The sequence below is a fragment of the Equus asinus genome, chromosome 12 (genome assembly GCF_041296235.1).
Source record: "Equus asinus isolate D_3611 breed Donkey chromosome 12, EquAss-T2T_v2, whole genome shotgun sequence".
NCBI classification, from domain to species: Eukaryota; Metazoa; Chordata; class Mammalia; order Perissodactyla; family Equidae; genus Equus; species Equus asinus.
In genome coordinates, this window is record NC_091801.1 from 45,853,687 (window position 1) to 45,879,233 (window position 25,547).

General features: G+C 36.6%; 1 protein-coding gene across 5 annotated transcripts in view; it reads left to right on the forward strand.

The window, feature by feature from the left end:
• CPQ (carboxypeptidase Q) overlaps positions 1-24,455 on the forward strand; it is a 460,617-nt gene extending 436,162 nt beyond the window's left edge. For all 5 annotated transcript variants that reach the window (XM_044743942.2, XM_070481372.1, XM_070481375.1 and 2 more), the window contains one exon: positions 23,700-24,455. In XM_044743942.2, the coding sequence (XP_044599877.1) occupies positions 23,700-23,863 (164 nt within the window). In that variant the 3' untranslated portion in view covers positions 23,864-24,455. The remainder of the gene's footprint in view (positions 1-23,699) is intronic.
• The last annotated feature ends 1,092 nt before the right edge of the window (positions 24,456-25,547 follow it).

Consider the following 25,547-nt stretch of genomic DNA (forward strand, 5'->3'; position numbering starts at 1 on the left):
AAATATGGCTGATGTGTTATTGTTCCTTGATATTAGTTCTCTCCTGTACATCAGCGGGAGATTAGTTAGATCAGTGATAACATACAGACTCCTGCACTGTGGCACTACATCAAAAGCTGAAATAATGCACCAGAATCTAATTTAATCACAGTATCCAGTCAGGAGAGTGAGTTTTTAATTGCGTCTTTATCCCTTTATCCTCTGAAGACTATCATTAAACATTTATAAGACATGAACTTCAGACCATGCCAACATTTCTGCTGGGGTCACCTGACAGCTGGCCATTTTAATCCAGGACCAAGAGAGAAGGGCCTCCAGGCACATGAGGAAGGACTACTCCCAAGACATGAGAACAGTGGTGGTGGTAGCACATGGGCTAGTTTGCAGAGCAAATACCAAAGATATTTGTTTATGTTAAAACTTTAATTCATTTTTGATTCTTGTATGCCTGACTGATATCCAGGCTGGTTAAGCACATGCACAAGTGATTAGCAAACTTTTGCCTAACACATGTAAATATTGGGACCCCTTCTTTCCCAAGAACTTCCTCAAAGCTCCAGGGAGGAGCTTAACATGTCTGAAAGCAGCCATCTGAGGAGGCCAAGCCTGGTCTTTGAAAGTAACGTTGGCCCAGGTGCAGCCCATTTACAGGCCCTAGATACAAAATTCCAGGTTTATGGCATAGATAAATTAGTGGGCAATCATTTGCTGTATAAAAGGAGTCTTTACAAGCAGATTCACTGCTGTGTTCCTTTATTGATCTATTGCTGCCAGTGCAGTTCCAATAAAATCTCATTGGTAGAAATGCAGCACACATCGCTTTTTCATTGCTAACCTGGATGGAAAGATGAAGAGCAGGGTGCACTTATAATCTCCTTAGATCTTAATATGTGGCTTTTGTCAAGGTCTTTTGTTCTCAGTCTAGGAGCTTAATGTTCCTTGTTACTTATGATTGGCTGGGAGAGATGAGGTACATCATTCTTTACTATGACAACAATGAAACAATATTATGTGATTTTGTTGACTAACTCACTCTGGTTATTGGCACGAGATTTCAAAAAGATGAAGGATCAGTCATACAGGAATAAGCTAACTGGCCTTTTGATGATGAGTCATAGTAATATTAGCAATAGCTACAATATTGAACGTTATGCCAAGCAGTATTCTAACTCATTATCTCACTGAAGCTCAAACAAACCTAAAAGCTAGGTGCAATTATTACCATTCCTATATTATACATGGGAAAATTAAGGCACAGAGAAGTAAAATATCCTTTCCCATGTCGCAAGCTGATACGTACAGAGTCAGGATTCACACTCAGTGATGCTGGCTTTATAATTTGTGCTATTAACCACTGTGCTATATTGACAAGTAAAGCAACTGTCAGGTGCTGAAATATAGAAGCAAGAGAACCACATCACATAATTTCTACCTTCAAGAAGCTAATAACAATATCTGCTTCAGGCCATAAGAAAGAAACTGGTATTAGACTTGTCTTTTGCCATAAAATAGCCTAGAAAACTAGACAAAATATATCAAACAACGAATTCATCCATTGGACTACAGGAAGATGAGGACTGTGACCCCTCAGGTAAGGAAAACAAAAGATAACCCCTATGATTTCCCCAGGTTTCTGTCTGGAAGCACATTTCAGACCATGGAGCATGGGAAGGCAAACCCAAGCATAGCACAGTAGTCTCACTAAATTTCAGAGACAGAGATTAGAGTTAAGGGATTCTGAGTCAGATATGTTTTGTAGGACAGAGTACCAGAGAGGAGGGAGCTACACAGAAAAAGAGCTCCAGAAATCTGCATAAGGATCCCCTCAAGTCTTTTGCTGGATACTAAGCTGATCAGGTATAAGACAAAATTCCACAAGACTCAGCAAAATACAGCTATCAGGGAGCTGGAGGCTGGACAATTCCCAGAGCCCACAGGGCTGGGAGGATTTTGAATTCTGATCAGCCAAAATGGAACAAACTTGTTGAGTATGTGGTGCATTCAGCAGAGACCACAGAAGGGCCTCACTTTAATTGTAGGGCTAAATTAGCTCTTGAATCAAGATGACTCTAAAGTCACCTTGACAAAACTCAAAAAACAAGCGTTGAAAGGATAGATCACATCTATAATTGTCAAAACAATATTAAATATTCTTTAAAGGAAGACAAGAAAATCTAGACAACAGTGTACAATTTATAAGATCTACCATTCAATCAAAAATTTACTAGATGTGAAGAAGCAAGAAAATGTGACACATGACCAGGAGAATACTCAGTCAAGAGAAACAGACCAAGGAATAATAATGATGAATGATGAAACTGGCAGACAAGGAATACAAACAACGATTATAAACATAGTCAAGAATTTAAAGGAAATCAAAAATACAATGATAAGGGAAATGGAAACTATTTAAAAAATGTAATTCTATAACTGAAAAGTACAATATGTAAAATTTTAAAATTCATCAAATGGCTCAACAGCAGATTGGATAACACCAAATAAAGGATTGGTGAACTTGAAAACATAGTAATAGAACCAATCCAAACTGAAAACAGAGAGAAAAAGAGACTAATAAAAATGAACTGAGTCTCTGGGGCCAGCCTGGTGGCTTAGTGGTTAAGTTCACATGCTCCATTTCTGTGGCCTGGGGTTTGCAGGTTTGGATCCTGGGTGTGGACCTAGCACCACTCATTAAGCCATGCTGTGGCAGCATCCCACATAAAAAATAGAGGAAGATGGGCACAGATGTTAACTTAGCGACAATCTTCCTCCAGCAAAAAGAGGACAATTGGCAACAAATGTTAGCTCAGGGCCAATCTTTCTCACACACACACGCACAAACAAAAATGAAGAGTCTCAGTGACCTGTGTGACAACATCAAGCAGTCTAACATATGTATAAATGAAGCCCCAAAAAAGTGGCAGAGTAATGGCTGAAGAAAACAATTGAAGAGTTAATGGCTAAAATTTTTCAAAATTTAATAAAAACTATACAAACTCAATGTATCCAAGAAGCTCAATAAAACCCACACAGGATAAATAACAAGAAAATCATTATAATTAATTTGCTGAAAACAAGAAATAAAGAAATATATGGAAAGGTGCTGAGAGAAAAAACATATCACGTAAAGGGGAAAAAAGTAAGAATAATCACTTTTTGTATTTTTGGTAAATTTAATTTCTTAGAGAAGACAATGGATGACATCTTTAAAGTGCTCAAACAAAAACTTGCCAACCCATGATTCTATAATTAGCAAAAATATCCTTCAAAAATGAGTATGAAATTAAGAAATTTTTAGACAAAATTTGGAAAGCAAATTGTCTCCACAAGACCCATACTACAAAAAATGCTAAAGCAAATTTATCAAGCCGAAATAAAATGATGCCAGATAGAAATTCAGATCTGCACAAAGGAGAAGAGTGTATAAATTAATTAATACGTGAGTACATAGAAAAGGCTTGTTTATAAAATATCTTTAAAAGGTAATTGACTGTTTAAAGCAAAAATAATAATGATACTTTTTAGGTTTATAAATATGAGGAAGTAAAATGTATAATAACAATAGCACAAAGGACAGGAGAAGAAATGTAAGTATTGTAAGATTCTTAAATATAGGAAGTAAGTAATATCTGAATTAAGACTGTGATGTTAAAATGTATATTGTAAATGATAGAGCAACCACTAAAAAATAAAAAAGAAGCATAACTAATAAGCCATAAAGGAGATAAAATGGAATTTTTAAAGACAATTATATAGGAGGAAGGCAAGAAAGGAGGAACAGAAGAACAAAGAATAAATGAAACAAATACAAAGTAAATAGCAAGATGGTAGACTGAAACTCAAGCATATCAATAACTACATTAAGTATAAATGGACTAAACCCTACACTAAAAGACAGAGATTGTCAAACTAAATAAAAAAGCAAGACTCAATTATATATTGTTTGCAAAAAACACATTTTAAATATAAAGACACAAATAGGTTAAAAGTAAATGCATGGATAAAAGATATATAGCAAATTCTGAACATGTGAAGACAATAACTGTACTATCCACAAAAGTAAGCATCAAAATAAAGAATATTATTATAGAGAAGGGACATTTTATAATGATAAAATAGTCTATTCATCAATAAGACATAGAAATCTTAAATGTGAATGCCCTCAATTAGAGAGCTTCAAAAATATATGAAGAAAAAACTGACAGAATTGAAAGAATAGACAAATCTATAGTTGTAGTTGGAAATTTCAACACTCATTTTTCAGTAATTGTTAGAACAAGTAGATGGGAAGTCAGTATGGATATGGAAGACTCAAACAACGCTATCAACCAACTTGATGAAATTCATATTATAGAATACTGCATTCAACAATAGCAGAATGCACAGTCTTTTTTTAAAATGCACATGGAGAATTCACCATGATAGAGCATATGCTAGGTCATAAAAGCAGTCTCAATGAATTTACAAGGATTGAAATCATATGAATTATGTTTGCTGACCACCACGGAATTAAATAAGAAGTCAAAAGCAAAAAGAGACCTAGAAAATGACCAATATATGAAAATTTAACATCACACATGGATCAAAGAAGAATTCACAAGAAAAATTAGAAATTATTTTGAATCTTTTTGATAATAAAAATACAACATATCAAAATGTGTGGAATTAAACTAAATAATGCCTAGGTGAAAATTTATAATTTCAAATGCTTATACTAGAAAATGAGAAAGTTCTAAAATCAGTGATCTTGCTTCCACACTTAGAAGCTTAAAAAAAAGGAATAAATTAACCCAGAGAATGAGAGGGATGAAAATAAGAAAGAGTAGAAATCAATGAAATGGAAAACAACAAACAATAGAGAAAACCAATGAATTTGAAAGCTGGTTTATGAAAAGAAAGTCTGTAAACTCAATAAGCTTCTAGCAGACTGATCAAAAAAGAAGAGAGTTGATGCAGACTGCCAATATCAGGAGTAAAGTAGGGCACATCACTACAGATCATGTCACTGAAAGCTTAATAAGGGACTACTATGAACAAACGTATGCCAATAAATTTGACAACTTAGTTGACATGGACAAATTCCTTAAAAGACAAATTACCAACATTGATTCAAGAAGAAATAAAAGACCTAAATAGCTCTATAAATTAAATAAATTGAATTCATAAATTAAAACCTTTACTCAAAGAAAACCTCAAGCCCGGGTGGTTCCCTAGTTAATTCTATCAAACATGTAATGGATAGATAATATCAATATTACACAAACTTTAAGAAAACGGAAGAGGAGGTAAATACTCCCAACTCGTTTTATGAGGCCAATATTACACTGAAACTTAAACCAGATAAAGATATCTTAAGAAAACTACAGATCAATATCCTTCATGAATATAACACAAAATCCTAAACTATTAGCAAATACAATCCAGCAATATATAAAAAGGATAATACATTATGTCTGAGTGGTCTTTATCTTAGAAATTTAAGGTTGGTTTAATATTTAGAAACCAATCAATACAATTTACCACATTAACAGAATAAAGGAGAAAAAATATGATAATGTTAAGAGATGCACAAAAAGGATTGAACAAAATTCAACACTCATTCATGATAAAAAATAAATAAATAAAAAGCTCTTGGAAAATTAAGAATAGTAGGTAGCTTCCTCAACCTGATAAAAGGGAGCTATAGAAAACCTCCAGCCAACATAACACTTAATGATGAAAAAGTGAATGCTTTTCTCCTAAGATGGAGAATAAGGCAAGGATTACCATTCTCACTACTTCTGTTCAACATCATAGTGCAGGTCTCACTTAGTTTAATTAGGCAAGGAAAAGAAATAAAAGGTTACAGACTAGAAAGGAAGAAGTAAAATATTGTTATAAGTAAATAAAATGATTTGTGTACACAGAAAATCCTAAGATGACTACAAAGATATGCTGCTAGAACTGGTAAGTAAATTTAGTAAGATCACAGTATACAAAAATCAATTTAATTTCTATGTACTAAACACAACTAGAAAATAAAATTTAGAAAATAGCATCAAAAACATGAAATACTTAGGAATAAAAATAACAAAATGCGTGTAAGATTTATATGCTGAAAACTACAAAATATTTAAGAGATACTTTAAAGGAGAACTAAATAAATGGAGAGGTATATGGTGTTCATGAATAAAAGACTCAATATTGTTAAGAAGTTAATTCTCAGGGCTGGCCCCGTGGCCGAGTGGTTAAGTTCGCGCGCTCCGCTGTAGGCGGCCCAGTGTTTCGTTAGTTCGAATCCTGGGCGCGGACATGGCACTGCTCATCAGACCACGCTGAGGCAGCGTCCCACATGCCACAACTAGAAGAACCCACAACGAAGAATACACAACTATGTACCGGGGGGCTTTGGGGAGAAAAAAGAAAAAAATAAAAAAAATAAAAAAAATAAAAAATAAATAAATAAAAAAGAAGTTAATTCTCTACCAAAAGTGCTTGCTTTGGCATCACATATACTACAATTCTCTCCCAAATGGATATATAATGTCTATGCAATTGCCAAAAAAAAGTTCAGTAACTTTATTTACAAAATGATAAGCTGATTCTAAAATCTACGTGGAAATGCTGTGGGCCTAGAATATTCAGAACAATTTTGAAAAAGAAGAAAAAATTTAGAAGATTCACTCTGTCTGATTTTAAAATGTCCTAGCTACAATAATTAAAATGGTGTGGTATATTGGCATAAGAATAGGCAAATAGATCAATAAAGCAGAATAGAGAATCCAAAAATAGATCCATACATATATGGTCACATCATTTTTACAAAAGTTCAAGATTATTTAATGAGGAAAGGATAGTCTTTAAGACAGGTAGTAATGAAACATAAAGATATCCTTATGGGAAGAAAATGAATCTTAACCCTTACCTCACACCATACACAAAATTAAATTAAAATGGATCATACCTAAATGTAAAATCTAAAACTACAATAATTCTAGAAGAAAATATAGGAGAAAATCCTTTACTTAGGTTAGGCCAAGTTTTCTTAGATTACAAAAAGTGTTAACCATAAAGAAAATATTGATACATTGGACTTCATCAAAATTAAAAGCTTCTGCTCTTTGGAAAACATCATTAAGTAAATGAAAAGTAAGCCATGGATGAGAAAATACTCTTAATACATACATCTGACAAAGGACTTGTAACTCCTACAACTCAAAAAGAGACAAACAGCTCAATAAAAATGGGAAAAATATTTTTACAAACGCTACATTCACAAAGAAGATATATGAATGACCAATAATTGCATGAAAAGGTGCTTCACATTATTAGTCATCATGGGATTGCAAATTAAAACCAAGATGAGACATTGTTACTCACTAAAATGACCAAAAAAGAACCCAGTATGCAACAATACGGATGAATTCCAAAATTAATATGGATCACCTAATTAATAAAAGAAGCCAAACACAAAAGTTTACATATTTTATAATTCCATTCATCTATAATTCTAGGAAAGGTAAATCTAACCTACAGTGACAGAAAGCAAATCAGTGGTTGCCTAAGGCTGAGGATAGGAAGGAATGGACTAAAAGGGGGTACATGGGAACTTTTAGGAGTGATGGAAATGTTCTATATCTTGATTGCTGTGGTAGCAAAATTTGATCAGTGTACACTTAATAAAATGGGTATATTTTGTAGTATGTAAATTATACATAAAAACAAGCTAATCATTTTTGTTACATTAGCAATATCAGCACTTATTGTTATCAAGCTCTTTCTCAAGGTTGTGCAGTACTATGAATTCCTTTAGTTCATCTGAGAATTAGGAGATTAGCATGGAGTGTCTTGGTCTGATTGGGCAACACAATTAGAATTGACCTTTCTCTCCCCTGAACTCTTACAGAATTTGGACCTCATGTTCTGCTCTTGGTGTTGCACATATTAGCTCCCCAAGTTGGGCCTCCTCAAGGGCAGGGGCTTAGTACAACTATCACAGGGCTTAAAACTTTCCCCTCGGCACATGTTATGACTATAGTTAATGTTGAATGAATGCATTGCTGGAGAGCAATTGGGATGGGCTACTTTGGAAAGTCCTGAGTTTCCTGTGAGTAGAGGTGTTCAAGAGAAAACTGAACAACCATATATTAGGAATACTATGAAATGATTCAAACATTAGATGATGGTTGTACTAGAGAAGTTCCCTCCCAGCTCTGATTTATGTGAAAAGAAAGTTCCAAAGGGATGAAGTGTTTCTCCACAGAGACAAGTGATCCTAAAAGTTAAGAGGGACAGTAGCCATCCTGACAATCCACTGACCACAGGCAGAGTGGGTTTCACCCTAAATCAGCAGAGTCAGGTTAGATGTCTGTTACTGAGCATGAAAGGTTGAAGTAGAAGCAAGGAAAGGATATAATTTTGAAAATGTACAGTCAGACATTTTATTATGAAATCTAATAGAAGAAATTTGAAAAAACACAGGTTCATGTGAGAAGTTCCCTGAAAAGAAAAGATAAATGGTGGTGTGGGCATGGGTCATCTAAGAATGGCAGACTCGTAGAATTGCCCTTTCACTCCACTCAATGAGGCCAAGACTCCCCACTCCTGTGGCCTTCGTCTTTAAGATGATGAGGTGAATTCAGCACAGGTAGAAAGTTCTACAGGTCATTCACCAGACTCCTTCGCTTATAACCATCATCATAACCTTTAAGCCTAAGTTTACTCACCTGTAAAATGAGGATAATAGTGATCATTGTGAGGATTTGATACGATAATGCATGTCAAATGTTAAGGCCATGGAATATAGAAAGCGCTTAGTAAATCCTGAGTGTGATTTTAGTTATGATTTTGTTACCTTTTTCATCATTAAATGATACGTCATTGTACATACCCAATACTCCACAGACAAGAAGTAGGAGTACATTTCCCAGTCTCTGTAACATGCTCACAGTGAAACAGCCTGTGCCATCCTCTAACACACTGATAAATAATCTTTACTGCGTTAAAATCAGAAACTTGGGAAGATTGAGGCTTTTTCCTTTTTAAGCTTCATCTGTGAATCCCAAGCAGTTTTGGATGTGATCTTCTATTTTCCAGTCAACCTCGTTTCCACACAGATGTACTCTACTAGATTGAAAGTTTCATGAAATTTAATGAGAGCAGACATATATAAGTTTGTTTACACAGGGCCTAGCAAGGTACTTGGCACTTAGTAGGAGCTTAATAGATAGCAGATGAATGAATATGATCTCCTTTCCAAAAGACTTATATACAAGTCATGTTTGACAGAATCCCTAGTGGCTGCCTTGCTATGCAGCAATGAGTGCAAGGTTAACGCATTGGAAACGTAACTTTGATCTTCCTGAGTAGTCATTTAACCTGTTGATAGCAACTGGAAGATTATTTCTCATCTGTATGAAATTAAACAGGAAATAATTCATGCTTCATGTTCCATGTCATTCATAATGAAGTCTTCTTACCAGTTTAATTAGTGAGTAAAGGATAACATAATTTCCTTTCTACCTTTTGTCAAGAATTCTAAAGGCTTTAAGAAATATGACTCAAGAGGTGAAACAGCAGGACTCTTGGAATTATTTATAAACTCTGTACTGGAATCTATTTCAGGGTCTGCAGCAGCAAATCTCAAGCACCATTTACCTTACCCCATAATTCTGGAGTTTGAGTATAAATGATGGAACAGCTAATGACATGTTACCCCACAAAGTAACATTAGCTTCCTTTATCATCATCAGCCTTTTTTCTTTTAAAGAATACCCAGAAATGTGTAAATTGCAGTTTATCTCACCACAGAAGCATTTAATCAAATGTACTGCAATTATGTCTTGGGTGGCTACTGAGAATAATCACTGTTTCTTCATTACAAAGATTGTCCTAAAAATTACATTAATGAGGGTCAACCGTAATAGCAATGGGGATTGAGCTACATTTAAACGTGAAATTGCATCTCAGCCTGTAGATTCCCTATAAATGGATTGCCATAGGCCAGGATCTTTTCAGGAGTGTTGGCTTTTAATGGATATTCCTTGAACTGGTGTTTTACTTTAAGGCAAATGTGTTTGCATTAAATGCATATTCATTTCCTAGGCTCCTTCTTGTACATTTGTTTCCTTTGTTTTGGAATTCACAAAGCTTTTCATGTTTAGCTCATTTTTTTCCCCTCACTGCATAAGGATTTTTAGAAGGTTATATTTTAGAAGGTTTTGTGTAAAAAAAAAAAGTTGCATCCCTTTTGCAGATAGTCAAGAAAAGGGGCTGAATTTAGCTGCCAAATGCGAACCTCTCAGGTGACCAAGAAAGAAAAAGACTATTTGCATAGATAAAATGAAAGCATATTAGAATAACTAAGCCAACATTCACCAAATTTTTCACCATTGTCAAGGTCTAAATCTGCTTCATCTTCAAGGATTGTGGTTTGAGGCAAGTATTATTCACCAGGTTTCTGTTCTCCTTGTAGTTCTTTCCTCCAAAGCTGAGCTGGGGGGAGCTTCCCTGCTATTTTGCAGCATTATTCAAGTAGTTTCTCATCTTTTTGTAACCAACTGCCTTACACAAAAGCATGGATACACTTATTTTGGATAAATCCATGCTGTCTGACACATAAACAAATGTGGAGAATAGAAAGGAATCCAGAGGTCCTTACTCCCATATCAGTTTTCTTCATTGGCCTGAGCTACCTCTAAATTAATTCACGTAACACCATCCCCCTGGTTTCTGGACGTGATACATGTTACTCATTGATACTTAATTTTTTTTATATTTTTGATGCAGCATCTTTTCAGATGGGATATTTTTAGTAATAAAACTTTCTCCTATATCTTTATTTCCTATTTTCCATGATACAGCTTCTGATGACCTTGACAGTGTGGTATCCAGAAATGAAAAAAGCCCATCTTGGTGTGGACTCTTGGTCCATCCAGCCCATAATTCTTCTGATAATGGCCACCAGAGGCGTTCTGTGGAGGACTTGGCTGCCCACCCTCACGTAACTTGAAATTATTGGGTGCACCCTCCCAAAATAGTCTCATTTCTCTTTGTATCCCAGTGTGGCTTAATCAGCTGTGAATTTATAGTAGATCACTTAAAAGGGACAATTTTAGGCTATCTTACTTATTGGGGAGATAATGGAGATCCACAGGGTAACTGGAAGGGCCTTTGAAGGTTTTCAAGACTGATTCCAAATCCAAATAATGATACCAATCCTCAGTGGCCCTCCTTATAGAGAATACCTTATAGAAAATATAGAGAGAATTCTTTGTCTCATAGCGAGTTAGTTCCCGATCCACAGCAAAATGTTCAAAAGATTCAAAACCTTGAATCTCACAGCAGCCCAACTTTTTTGATTGTCAGTATCATTTAATCAAAAGTTGTTTGAATAAGTAAAATACCTCCCTTCTCCTTGCTTACAACTTATTTTTTTACCTTTTAAAGATTGAGAAATAAGCCAAGTCTTCGTTTTACAAAAGCCATGATCTCCTTTTCCCAATAACCTACGTGCTTAAGTGCTTAATAATAAACTTTGGATTTTATAAATCCATTAGCCTGGCCATGAGGAAGTGAGAATCACTAGTCAGAGGTTCACAGAGTTTTCCTTGTGACCTCTTTCATGAATGGACATATTCCTGTCAACCAGTTGGCCTCCAATACCGTAATCATTTAGCAGTGGGTGACAAAGCTGGGACTCCAGCTCTACCATGTTACCCAGGTATTCCTGCAATACTCCTGCCCACCAGCCTTGCAGAATTATCAATAGTCAGTATGGGAAGGAGGTCTGGGACAGCATGTCCACGTAAGCTTCCAGTTTGTCTCATTCCTTTGTCTCTGCTTGCAGACAGAATGGGAAGTCACAAGCAGAAACAAAGGTTTCTATCTTAACATCTCCCTTCTATTGCACACTGGCTTTGTAACCTTTTTGTGTCTGTAGCCAGAAATCAAAATCTATCAATTTGAGCACAATTATAGAAAAACCATGATGATTCTACGGCTTTCATCATAAACTCCACACTAGAAACAATCTTTTGAGTCTTCAAGTCAGAGACCCATATGCATTGAATGTTCTCACAGCCTGCTCTGTCAGAAAGAATTTTGCTGATGTTGTCTTAGTGAGCATCATTCCCCAGGTGTGGCGAGAACTGCAGAAAGGTGTTTACAAGGAGTCACACTGGCTCAGATAGGTAGGAACTTTATTGACATCAGGCCATGAAGGAAGACTAGGCAATAAGTTCTGTATGGACAAAGGGAGAATAATAAATTAGGACTGATATATAAACATGAATGAGATTCAAAATTACCCCTCTCAGAACAAGTGTCAATATCAGTTTGTGATACAAAGTCAGGCAGAAGGAGAGAGTGGTATGGGTGTTTCTTTATAGCTATATATGAAGCTATGAATACACATGCACACACTTAAAATCATAAACTCAAAGATAAGGACCCTATCACCTGTGAGTGTGATTCTTCTTTTAAAGTTTGTAGGTGGGTGGTGTTAAATTATAATTTTCTAAAGGTGAAATCATGACTCTCATGTAGAAGATGTGAGGCAGGTCATCAGAGAAATAAGAATATTAAGGATTGGATAGGTATTGAGGACAAGCCCGATATTATACGTATGCAGACACAGACATATATATTTATTTTTCTATATGTATACATAGAGATATATGCAATAGATTCATACTGGTATATGTCTCTGTTTGTGTGTAAAATTTATATTTATTGTCCCCCAAATCCTCCTTATATCTGGAAACCATCTGCTGCCATACAGGGAGAGGGCAGAAGGTCAGCCCTATGCCAGTGACTAGTTTGCTCAGTTCTCTTGCTTATTAGGGTAATCATGGATAAAATCATAGATGGTGACTTTGTGAGTCACGTAAGTTTTGAGAAGAAACATGAATGTGATTGTTCTTTTAAAGTTCGTAGGTGAGTGATATTAAATTATTTTCTAAAAGGTAAAAATCATGATTTTCATGCAAATATGAAATGAACACATGTCAAAGATCTTATTCAATTAATTAATTAATGAGGAAATCAGTAAGACTAACACCAATTTACAGAGCATTTGGGAAACTAAGTTTATGCATTTTAATAAAGAAATATTAGGATAAACTTGCTAGATTAGATAAAAACTGGTTAATGTCTTAGAGCCCAATAAACTAACCTTTGGAATTAGCTATTCTATGGGACAGCAATCATTTTCATCTCTACTGCACAAAAATCTATGAGTTAACATATAACTTCACTAAGTCTGGGACCTTTAGTCAATACTAAGCAGTGAGTCAAACTAAGTACATTCTCCTAGATAATCTTTGGGTGTACTTTGCCCCTGAATGACATTGAAAGGGTATGCTGCCCACCTTTTGCCTTATTTTCAAGTTGTGGATAATTCCCATAACAGTGGTGAAAGGTATAGGAACATATTGCATAGTACATAATAGAGCATTTGGATCTCAGCTTATAATATCCCATGTTATCGGTAATGAGAACCTACTTGTCATTCCCCAAGTCAGGAGATGAAAGTAGAAACCCCAGAAAGTAGGATTCATTTACCAAAAATTGCTGTAGAGAGGGAGAATGAAGCCAATATTCATTTCTGCATTTGTCGCATTAGATATTTAACAATTCTTTCACTTATCCATTCAGTGATTTGACAAATACTTATTAAGCATCTGCTACATGCCAGGCTCTGGGGAGTGGGGTGGAGAGACAAAGTCCTGCTCTTGTGGAATTTACATTCTAATGGGAAAGACAGGCAGCAAAAAGAAAACCACTACAAGAATAATACAGTTTTAGGTAGCAGAAAGTACTATGAAAAAGAAAAAAAGAGTAGGGTCAGGGGGATAACGAGTGACCAGAGAGGAGGTGTGGGTTTTAGACAGAATGGTCTGGAACTCCCAGGAGGATTGGCAGGCCCCGCAGAGTGTGACCCAGCCAGAAGAGAGGACTTGGTGTCAGGTGGGGCTCTGCTGTTCATCTTCTGATAGAAAGTCCCAGGCTGCCTAAGTCCACTGTACGAGCATGATTCAAGTCTTCATTCTGTTTCACGGCCCAAGATACCTCCGATTCAAATTTCCATCTCCTTGTCATGAGGCAGAAATGAGGATGGGGAGCCAGAGCAGCAAATGGAGTGAGTCATGCAGATAGTTTCTCACTGGGGAAAAAGCAGTTACAGGTGTCCTGGGATAGGGCAGTGAGAGAAGGTACCAAAAACTGGTAAGGAGCATGGATTTTACATCAGAAATACCTGGATTTTAGTCCTGTCTTTACCACTTAGTACTGTACAACTTTTAACAAGTTACTTAAATCTATTTTCTATCCATTAATGACACATGATGATCACTCCCTCATGAAGTCACTGGGAAAATTAAGTGAAATAATCTCCAAAAGCCCTAGGCACACAGGAGGCATGAAACAAAGAGTATTCTTGTTATCCCCACATTTGGAGAGTGTCGTACCATCTTCATAGTAGTGATTAATTAGTCTTACTACTGCCATACAGTTCTTCAACTTTATGGAAAGACGAATCATTATGCCAGAGTTTAGGTACATGTGACCTGGAGGTCCTCCAGGTGTGTTGGTGTTGACCTAAGCTATGTGGTCAAAATGATCCCAGCAACCGATCCAGGTTTTGCAAAGAGATGGAAGGGGCAGGGGCCTAGTGGCGCACCTGAAATTTTTTAGCACAGGCTTGGAGATTCTTGGGTGGGTTGAGAATTTATAAACTAAAATGATAATACTTTTCATGAAGTTTTGATCAGGAATGTTTTTCCCTTTCCTGTCCCATCTTGTCTTTTGTTTTACTGTTTTTACCTTTCCTTCTTATAAGTTGCTTTCTCGTCTGGAGAGCTATGAGTTAGGAAGCTATTAATTAGCTGCTTCTCACTTTAATTTTCAATGAGATTTAGTACAGTAGGGATAAAACTGCCCCTTTTGAAAAGAGAGATTAAATATCCGCAAATTCTATGAATTGATTTTCTAATTGTTTTTGTAATAATGTTTTTTATTTGATAATATTGCAAAAGAAATAATAATTTTAATTAAATTTTAAATGTATTTTTAGATTTTATAGATTCTAGTGAGACTAAGTTTTCTTGCAGGGAATAAGTTAAGACCATAACATTCTTCTCTAACACCATAATTATTATGATCAAGGGAACGTCTGTAGTACATTCCATTGCATTAAGTTGCATATCCCAGACTGTTCAAGATCTGTTTATAATGGAGAAAAGGACTTTTCACAGCTGCTTCCCTGTGAGTACATCCTTCATGCAACATTGAAGCAGCCAATGTATGCACTGAAATAACAGACTTGAATTCAAACTTTCAAAGCTTTCAAATGTCTTTCAAAAAACTTATCATAACACAAATTGCTTAATTTGTGTATGTGAAAACCCACTGATTACATATGAATGAGAGTCAACCTACAATAACAGGAGCCTCTGAGAATCTTTGTGTATTTACCCACCCATCTCTCCAGGAATTAGCAGGTATTCAATCTTGTTCCAAAATCCTGCACAGACCACAGTCATTACGGGGATCTCTCTGTGAAGATTGGAATCTCTGTGAGCAGTATGGGGGTAGGTCAGGTATTTCTTACAATATTCATTGGACCATCCTTGCCCAGTCGACTGCACAGCTGGAAAATATTTTCTGAGATGAATGTTTACAAAAAAGATTCAGAAAGAAGAGAGAAGGAGGGGGGAGGGAAGGAGGATAAGGAAAAGTAATCCAAACCAGGGTCAAGGCGGGGTCATGTAGAATAGGCCTGACAGTTCAACTGTCCCATCTTTAAGAACCATCATCAGAACTTTGATTTGTTAGATTAGAATTTCAACTCCTTCAAGTTGTATTTAATTGATCATGCTGCTGTGGATATGTTGGATCATCCTTATGGATATATAACATCTATAATAAAGTATTAATTGAGTACCTACTAATCCTCACCAGCATCTTGAAAGGTGGATATCATTAGCCCTATTTCATGAATGAGGAAATTAAGGCTGAATGGCCTTCGATGATTTGACCAAAGGTACCCAGTTATTAAGCAGAAGAGTTTGAATTTAAACCCAGGCCTATCTAACGCCTATGTTCTCTCATCTGTATCTCCTTGCCTAGGTCGAACTTCCCATTGGCTGACATGCTCAAGGGTATGTCTTCACATCCTTAGATTCTAAAACTCCCTTAGAAATCATTTCCTAATGGTGAACTGACCTAATAATGCTGTAGTTTGTTTCCAAGCGGGTGAATTTTCGGCCTTCAGAGCAGGCTCCTTCCCACTAGCTTTCTATTTCTATAAATCATTTGATGATTCCCTGTTCAGAGCTCATATACCTGTCAAAAGATACTGTGCAATTTATCCCTAGGGATAGTTAACATTCCCCCCAACTCAGAGATGTCAGGTGCTCTCAGAAATTGAAATGCAGGCTCTCCCTCAGTGCTGGTCTTTTAGATCAGTAGCTGTCACTGATAAAATGTCTCCTTGGAATTACAGAGACAAAGCTGCAAGGCAGCCAACAGGCACACCCTCATATCTCCTGTGGTTATCAGCATTCTCATTCGTGAAATTGGACTTTCTGGAGTTGTTTTAATTTTGTAAAATGTTCATAGGAACTTAGATGATCCCTGAGGAAATGCCTTCCTTAAGTCATTAGTTCTAAAGGGAGAGAGCCAAATTCCCACCCATCTGGCAGTCAAGTGCTTTCAGTTTGAGACAGAAAGGGAATTTCAGAGGCCTCAAGGGGGCACGCACAAATATTTCTTGCCTCTATTTTTTCAGTATGGAATTTGGAGCCTTTTCTGTCAGCCACCATGCAGTGTCTTTAGGAAGCTCTGAATGAGAGGGAAACAGCTTCAAGCAAACTGCACTATGCCTGCTGGAATTAAATGTCCTTCCGTGTTTCTTGACGTCCCCAGTTCTGACTCATCTTCTGTATACCCTCAGTGACTTCCATTCTTTGAGCTCCTTGACTTTGTCCTTAATTTGCACATGAATTTGACATTCCCCTGATACTCTCTGGGATCCACATTGCATACGCTCCCCACCAACTTCACCTAATTCTAAAATGTCATGGTTTCTGTTTAAATGCTTCTAGCTACTACCAAAGTAAACACACAGATTTGTCTCTCCTGAGTGTGCTATGAGTTCATGGCATAAAGAGTCTTCTAGTCTTAAAATGGACCTCTTGCCTTTCCATTGGGAATTTTGGTTGTCCTTATCCACATGCTTGCTAGAGAATTTCAGATGCTAGAATGTCACCATCTGGCTCTGGTCTTTGCCACCTGTCCCCCAGACTATACCTCTTCCCCTCTTCCCCAACTGTCTCCTCACCTCCATGATCATACACACAACTCCACCTCCACATTTTTCTGGAGCATTTCCCTAAAGTGTAGCTCCAGTCTCCCCATCTTCCTGCCCATTGGCCCCATTGGTTCCCCATTTATGGCCTGCATTCAGTCTGTTTTAAGTCTTACATTTAGGACCTTCCGTAGTTGGTTGCCAACTTTATCTGCCAATAATTAACCCAAGTTACCCCTCACATCACCCAAACTGGAATGCTCACATACTCTATTCACCTGGAATCTCTGTGCCCCATCTTTGTCTATTGACATCCTAAATACTTGTGCTAGATATTCTCTGTTACTACTTCATATCATTTCTCACCCTTCTCTACCGTATATTATGCCCCTGGAGGCTAACTGTCATGAACATGTCACACGAACATGTCGCTGTTGCCTTCTGGCTTATGATTGGGTTTGGCCAAGGGGAGGCCTCCTAGTTTAGGGGAGGCACCAGCATGGGACTGATTCCCAGGTTTCTACAAACAACTGCAACTCCTCTGTTGACCCTCTCTTATAGCTATAACTACAGCTATAACTACTTTCTCTCTTTGCCCTACGGGTGGTAACAGCACTCCTTATTGCTAGGCCTGTGGTGTTTCAGCATCCCTTGTTTGTTTCATTTATCCCTGACCACTCTTTGTAAATAATTCTTTCACTAAATTCTCCAAGTTACCTCTATGGACTGTCCCATCTGTTTCCTACAAGGACTCTGATTGACACAGCAACACTCAAGGCCAAGTTCACTCATAAAATTTGCTGGTTTCATTCATTCACTCAACAAATATACATTCATCTTCTATTCGATGCCATGTTATAGGCATTGGCGACAGAGTAGGGAACAAAACAGAGGCCTTGCCTTCAGGGTGCTTACAATATAGTGAGGAAAACAGACTTGAGATAACCAATTATAACAAAGGACGGTGAAGATTATGATGAGAGAAGTATGGAGAGCACACAGCAAGGGACTTAGTCTAGGGGTCAGACTAACTAACTAATGTAGGTCATTCGACTACATGAGGTATCCACCATTTCTTTGTCCTGTTCTTATATCACTCAGCATGTTCTGAGTGTGTTATTATTACTTGAGGACACATTTTCTCTGTCTCTACTGCAGAATAAGCTTTTGAGAGCAGAGACTGTGTCTTTTTCACCTTAATGTCCGTTTCAGTCCTTAGCCCACTCCCTAGAATACTGTAGGAACCCAAATATTTGTCCAATTGAATTGGATTGAACCTTCTGACTATTTATGAACCTCAGTTCCAGTCTACCCACTGAAAGTTTTCTGTTATCAGTCTGGGTGATGGTGAGATCCCACCCTTTCTGAGCTACTGGTCTAATAGAAAACATCTTTTACTAGTTTAGAAAGAAAAATCACTGAAGAGGAAGCAGCCTCCTCAACATGGGTGAAGGGTTTGATAGGTATTATCAGCTTAATAGATCCTTTTTGATATAGTCACTGACAGGCCTGGGAGCTATTAATTGTCAAGGCTGATAGTTGAGCTTTATTTTATACTGCTTTTTTGCCTCATTGGCTTGTGTTGTGTTTAATAGCACTGTGGCGGAACTCAGTGTGAAATATCAATGAGGTAAATCCAAATTCTACTCCAGAGCAAGGAGTTTGGGGAGATAGGTAGAAGAAAACCCTGGCATAAAGTTTTTAAAACTTGGCTTGGGGTAAAGAAAATCTAGACAGCATTCTGAGGCAATGAAGGGCTCAGGAACAATAACAGTGTCCAAACCACAGGGCGGGGAGTAGGGGTCTGGGAGAAGAGAGCTCTGGCAATGTGGCGGACCAGAAGTTCATAGAAACATCCCTCCCCCTAAAAAATAATTGTTGGATACAACAGTAATTGTCTTTCTATAATACACGGGTTAGCAAGAGGCAAAGTAAGTAGTGAAAAATGATAAAGTGAGAATCTATAGAGGTAAGGAAATTCTGGAGCCTGGCATTTGTCTGAGGGCATCTGCCAACCCCTGTCTTCCTAGAGCGTGGGCTTGAATGAGCAGTGAGTGCAGGTGGGCCAGGAGGCAAAACTTGGAGCCCTAAGGTCCTTATGTAAGATATTGATTAACTTTAGATTTATTAAGATAAATATGTGACCCATGATTTCTAAAGTCTCTACTGACAGAATTGAAATAAAGTATGTAACTTCTGAACTAGTAGAGTGGGGGCGGGGGGGAGGGGTAGAGGGAATGAGAAGAGGAAAAATAATCAATGCAAAAGAAGGCAAGAAAGAAGGAAAAAACAAACGTAGTAAACAAAATGAACAAATAGAAAGCAAAAACAAAGCTAGTAAGAATGAATCCAATTTAAAAATAATCACGATCTACATAAACAAGTTACACTCTCCATTTAAAAATCAAAGATTTTTAGGCTAGATTTTAAAAATTCAACTTTAAACTGTTCATAAGAGAAACCCCTAAAAACACAAGGACAGAGGAAGACTGCAACTGAGATGATGGGAAAAGACATGCTAGGTTAATACTCTGCTGAAGGAAGCAGTGTGGCTACATGGAATATTAGGAAAAACTAGACCTCAAGACAAAAACGTTACTACAGATAAAGAGGATGACTACATATTGATAAAGATGTGCAATTTACCAGGAAGATATAATTCTAAATTTGTTTGCCTCTAATAGCATAACTTAGAAATACGTAAAAAAGAAATTGTAGCTATAAGAAAAATAAGCACATCCAAAATCACAGAGAGTCATTTTCACACATCTCTCTCCAAATTAATAGATCAAATAGATAAGATTTGAAGAACACAAGTAAGAAGCTTGATCTAATGGACTTACAGTACAGCAAAAGCACATTCTTCTCAACACATGGAACGTTTATAAAAATGAATCATACAAGGGTCCATAGAGAAAAATCTCAACAAAATTCTAAGAATCTATATCATGCAGCCCACATTCTCTAACAGTTAAATTAGAAATCAATAATGAAAAGTAACTGGAGAAACCCCATACTTTTGAAAATTAAAAAACACATTCTAACTCATGAGTCAAAGGAAAACATCAGAGTAGGAATTAGAAAGCATTGAGAATTGAAAGATCATGAAAATACTCATCAGAAGTGAGGGACATAGACAGCTAAAGCAGAATTAGTGGGAGGACCATAACCTTACTGCTTATGCCAGAGACCAAGAATGTCTGCATTCAACTCAAGAAGTTAGAAAAAGAAAAGTGAATACACCCAAAGAAAGAAGAAAGAGGGAAATAACAAATATAAGAATAGAAATCAATGAAAGAAAAACTTCTATACAATAGAGAGTATCAAAAAAAAAACAAGCAAACCACAATTGTCTTCCTTTTTTTGGCTTAAAAGACTAATACAAGTGACAAACTGCTGGCAAGATTGATGAACAAAAAAGAGAGAAGACACCAATAACCAGTGTCAGGAATGAAGAAGAGGACATCCCTATAGATGCTGCAGACATAAAGATAAAAACGGGATACGACTCACCACTTCATAATGATTATTTTGAATATTTGGGCAAAACTCACCAACTCCTAGAAAAATGTAATTTCCAAAGTTAATTCAAGAAGAAATACAAAACCTGAATAGCTCAATAATCAGCAAAGAAATTGAATAATTAGTCAAAATTTTTACCATAAAGCAAGCATCAGACTTAGATGGTTTTATAAAGAGTTCTACAAAATAACCAGGAAATGAATCATTCTAATCTCACACAAACTATTTCAGAATGTAGAAGAAAGGGAACACTTGCCGTTTTCTGAATCAAGTATGTCCATGATGCTAAAAATGGAAAACCACAAAAATACAAATTTTAAAAAGTGTATAATTTACAGTTAGCAACAAAAAGTGTAAGCCATGGAGAAAAGAAAACTAACAAAAAGTATGCAAAACTGTATTGCAAAACTTTAAAGACTTTGTCTTCTAGACAAATAAATAGCAACATATCAACACACCATTTTTATGAATAAGAACACAGCATCCTAACATAAAGATGTTAGTTTTCCCCAAATTGATATGTAGATTAACACAATTCCAATCAAAATCCAAAAAACTTTTTGTGGAATTTAAACATAATTCTAAACTTTATCTGAAATAGCAAACAGTCAAGAATAATAACACAATTCTGAAGAAGGAAGAGAAGAAGGTGAGGTAATTTGCCCTGCCAGATAACAAGGATTAGAAAGCAATAGTAATTAAAGTACTGTGATATGGTCACAGGGATAGACAAATAAACCGATGGGGCAGAATTCAAAAGCCCTAAAACAAACCCACATACATAAGGAAACTTGACAGATGACAAAATCGATACTGCAGATCAGTGGGAAAAGAGGATGTGCTACTCAAAAACTTTGCTGGGACAAATGAAAAATACAAATAGAAGCCTACTCTACACAAAAATCAGCTCTAGTTCTAAGTGGATGAAAAACAAAAATGAAAAGCAAAACTTTAAAAGTTTTAGTACCTCAGAAAAATTTTCATGATCTTTGAGTAGAGAAGGGTTTCTTAAGATACAAAAAGTGAAAATCATAAAGGAAAAGATTCATAAATTCTACTACATTAAAAGTAAAAACATCTATTCATCAAAACTTACAATAACAGAGTAAAAAGATGAGCCACAACCTGGCAAATGATATATACAAACTTACTACCAACAAAAGATTAGTATCTGAAATATGTCAAGAACTCCAACAAATAAGTAAGAAAGACAAACAAATCAATTGAAAAATGAGCAAGGGATGAACAGGCATTTCACAAAGGAGAAAAATAAATGACAAAAAAATACACATATGGAAAATATGCTCAATCTCATTAATAATTTTAAAAATTAAAATTAAAACCATAGTGAGATAATACTTCACATCCACAAAATTAGCAGAAATTGGCTTGCCGATACTAAGCTGGAGAGGATGTGAGGCAAGGGAGAGACTCACATACTGACAGCAGAAGTATAGACTGAAAAGGAAAACATTTTGGAATTGTGTGATAAAATTAAACACAAACACATACTCTATAGCCCGGTAATTCCACTCCTACATTTAGACCCTGGAGAATGCTCGTAGCAGCATGTGATGACAGAAACTTGGAAACAACCTAAATGACCATTATCAGAAAAATGGATAAATAAATACAATGAGATAATGTACAGCAATAAAAATGGAAATGTTACAGCAATACACAGTAGCGTAGATAAATCTCAGCATATGATTGAGCAGAAAAAGCAAGTCGCAGAAATATATCTGGGGTATATGGTTGAAAAGAGACAATATTAAATAATAAATTATATATATATACATATACATGTGGTAAAACTACAAAGAAAAGCAAAGAGTGATTAGCACACAAGCAGAACAGGATAGTGGGTACCTCTGGAGGAAGGAAAGGATCTACAAGGGGGTCTCATAAAATGGGCTTCAAAGGTACTGGTAATATCTTTCTTGCATTGAATTATGGACATGTGTGTACTTTTTATATTGTCATCCTTTGTGACATACATTTATGTTTTCCACAGTCTTAAGTAGGTGTGGTATATTTCAAAATGAAATAGTAAGTAAATAAATAACTAAGGCCAGAGCCTAAAGAACTGCAACTGGAATCTACAAAATGGGCCCAGTAATTTCTGAAGGACGAATAGGAGACAGTGACGATTCCCTGAGGCTCTGGTCCATGGCTGAAATTAGAAAAAGGCTTCACTCCTGAGTGAGACAAAAGGTTTTCAGCGGGGCAGAGACTCCTGCTGGTGCCGGTGGAGGTTGCTGGGGAATTTCATGGGATGTAAAAGAAGGATTTGAGAAGAAAAACTTGAACAAAGGAGTATTGACTTTCTTTTGTATGCAGGAAGGTACATGATTTGTACTCTTGCAGGTACAAAAAAGATACTTTTTATGAATAAAGAGGACGTTTGTATCAGTTACTTAAACAAATCAACGTTTATTTTCCTTCATGTAGCAGGAAGTGCAGAAGTAGACCAGCGTGTTCAGTGAACCAGCAATATTTTTTAAATCCAGGCTCGTTCAGTCTTTCCACTCTGCCATTTTTAGCCTGGGGGCTTTTTGCCCCGTGAAGCTCCAAACTTCTCATCTGCTTTTGATGCCGCACTAGGGCGTTTCCCTGACTCTCCTTCCTGCTTTACTCAGCAAAGTAAAGGCCTTCCTAGAACTCTCCCACAGCCTACTACTCACATCCTACTACTCATATACCTATCTCATGTTCTGAGAATGGTGTCACATGGCCATTTCTTTCTAGGAAGGTAATTACTTTGCCATTATAGCATGTATAGTAGGAGCAGGAAAGAACAAAGCAGGAAGGGTGACAGTGGTTTCTGAGCAGCTATGCAGCAAAGTCTGTCAAAATGCTTCCCTAAGAATTCTTCCTCTTTCCTCCCCAGGAGCCAGTCTACTTGATGACCTACATAAATATTTCTCCTTCCATCATTCCCATGGAGACACCATGACTGTCATGGATCCAAAGCAAATGAACATTGCTGCTGCTCTTTGGGCAGTTGTCTCTTACGTCGTTGCAGACATGGAAGAAATGCTGCCCCGGTCTTAAGAAGAACAAGAAAGAAGTCACTTTTGTCCTTTCTGGACAGGAATCCTGAGTCTGCAGCTTCAGGAAGCCCCTCTTCACCTAACAATTTCACCTGATCCATTTCAAAGCACAACACTAATTCATACTTTCTGTTATATATCTTGATACTTTCCAAATTCTCTGTTTCTAGAATAAAGAATGATCTCTACCCCCACATAGAATCAACATATGGTAGGGATCACAGTGGGGCCATTTCTTTATACCACCTGTTAAAAGTATTATTTCTAGGGGCGGGCCCGGTGGTGCGGTGGTTAAGTGCACACTTTCCGCTTCTGTGGCCCAGGGTTCGCCGGTTCGGATTCTGGGTGCAGACATAGCACCGCTTGGCAAGCCATGCTGTGGTGGGCGTCCCACATATAACATAGGGGAAGATGGGCACGGATGTTAGATCAGGGCCAGTCTTCCTCAGCAAAAAGAGGAGGATTGGCAGCACATGTTAGCTCAGGGCTAATCTTCCTTTCTACTTTGAAAGTAAACATTGGCTAAATCTTTGGAAGACCTCTGGTTTTCACATGTGTATGTATGAAGAATAAATCAAATACAGTGACACCAATTTTTTTGTTTGATTATTTATTGAAGGAATGGAGGAATACACAATTGTAGTATGGTCTTAATTGAATATATAGAGGCATTTGGCTTTCTAACTTGTACATTTTTATGCTATTAGAGTTTTTTAAATAAGATATAAATTTTTTTTTAATTAGAAAAAATGTCACCATTTGGGGGGAAAATCAAGTATGTATAATCAAATTGCCTTATTACAGATGAGTACCAGGGTCTATCACCAGATAAATGATAATACTATTTTACATTTATGTTTTATATATTTCACACAATATTTCTATGAAGTTGGGGCTTATTCACATTTTGCTGATAACAGGACTGATGCTCAAAGAGGCTAAGTAATATTCATAGGCTTCTACAGAGCAAAAACATTGACCCCCATCCTTTCTGGGAAGAATCCCGACTGTTCTTCTACACACAGTGTCCGGTATTCAATAAAAAAATTGCAAGACACACCAAAAAAATGCAATAAAAAATGAACTCATTGCCAAGAGTTAAGACAATTAAGAGAATCAGATTAAGAGATAACCTAGATGTTGAAACTATCAGAGAAGGACTTTAACATAACTATGATTAACATGTTAAAGATCTGGTGGGAAAAGTGGACTACATACATGAACAGAAGGAGAATTTCAACAGAGAGAGGAAAACTGTAAAGCAGAGTCAAGTGAAAATGCTAAAATAAAAAATACAGCATCAGAGATAAAGAGTTTCCTTGCTGAGCTCATCAGCAGACTGGACAAGTCTGAGGAAAGAATCAATGAACTTGAAAATAGGTTAATAAAAATTATCCAAACTAAAACACTAAGAGAAGAGTGAAGGAAAACAAACACCAGAACATCCAGGAGTTATGATCTACTATATGTGTGGTCTAATATACACGTCATTGAATTCCCAGAAGGAGAAATCAAGTATCAATTTTATTAACGGTAATAATTAAAAGGATTGAAGGACACAGTAAGGTCCTTCCTTTCTGGCAAGGCAGCAGACTGGTCCTCTGACTGGCCCTTGAACTGACAACTAAAAGTGCTGGATAACATCTAGGAAACATCTTCTTAAACATATGAATGAACTGTTTAAA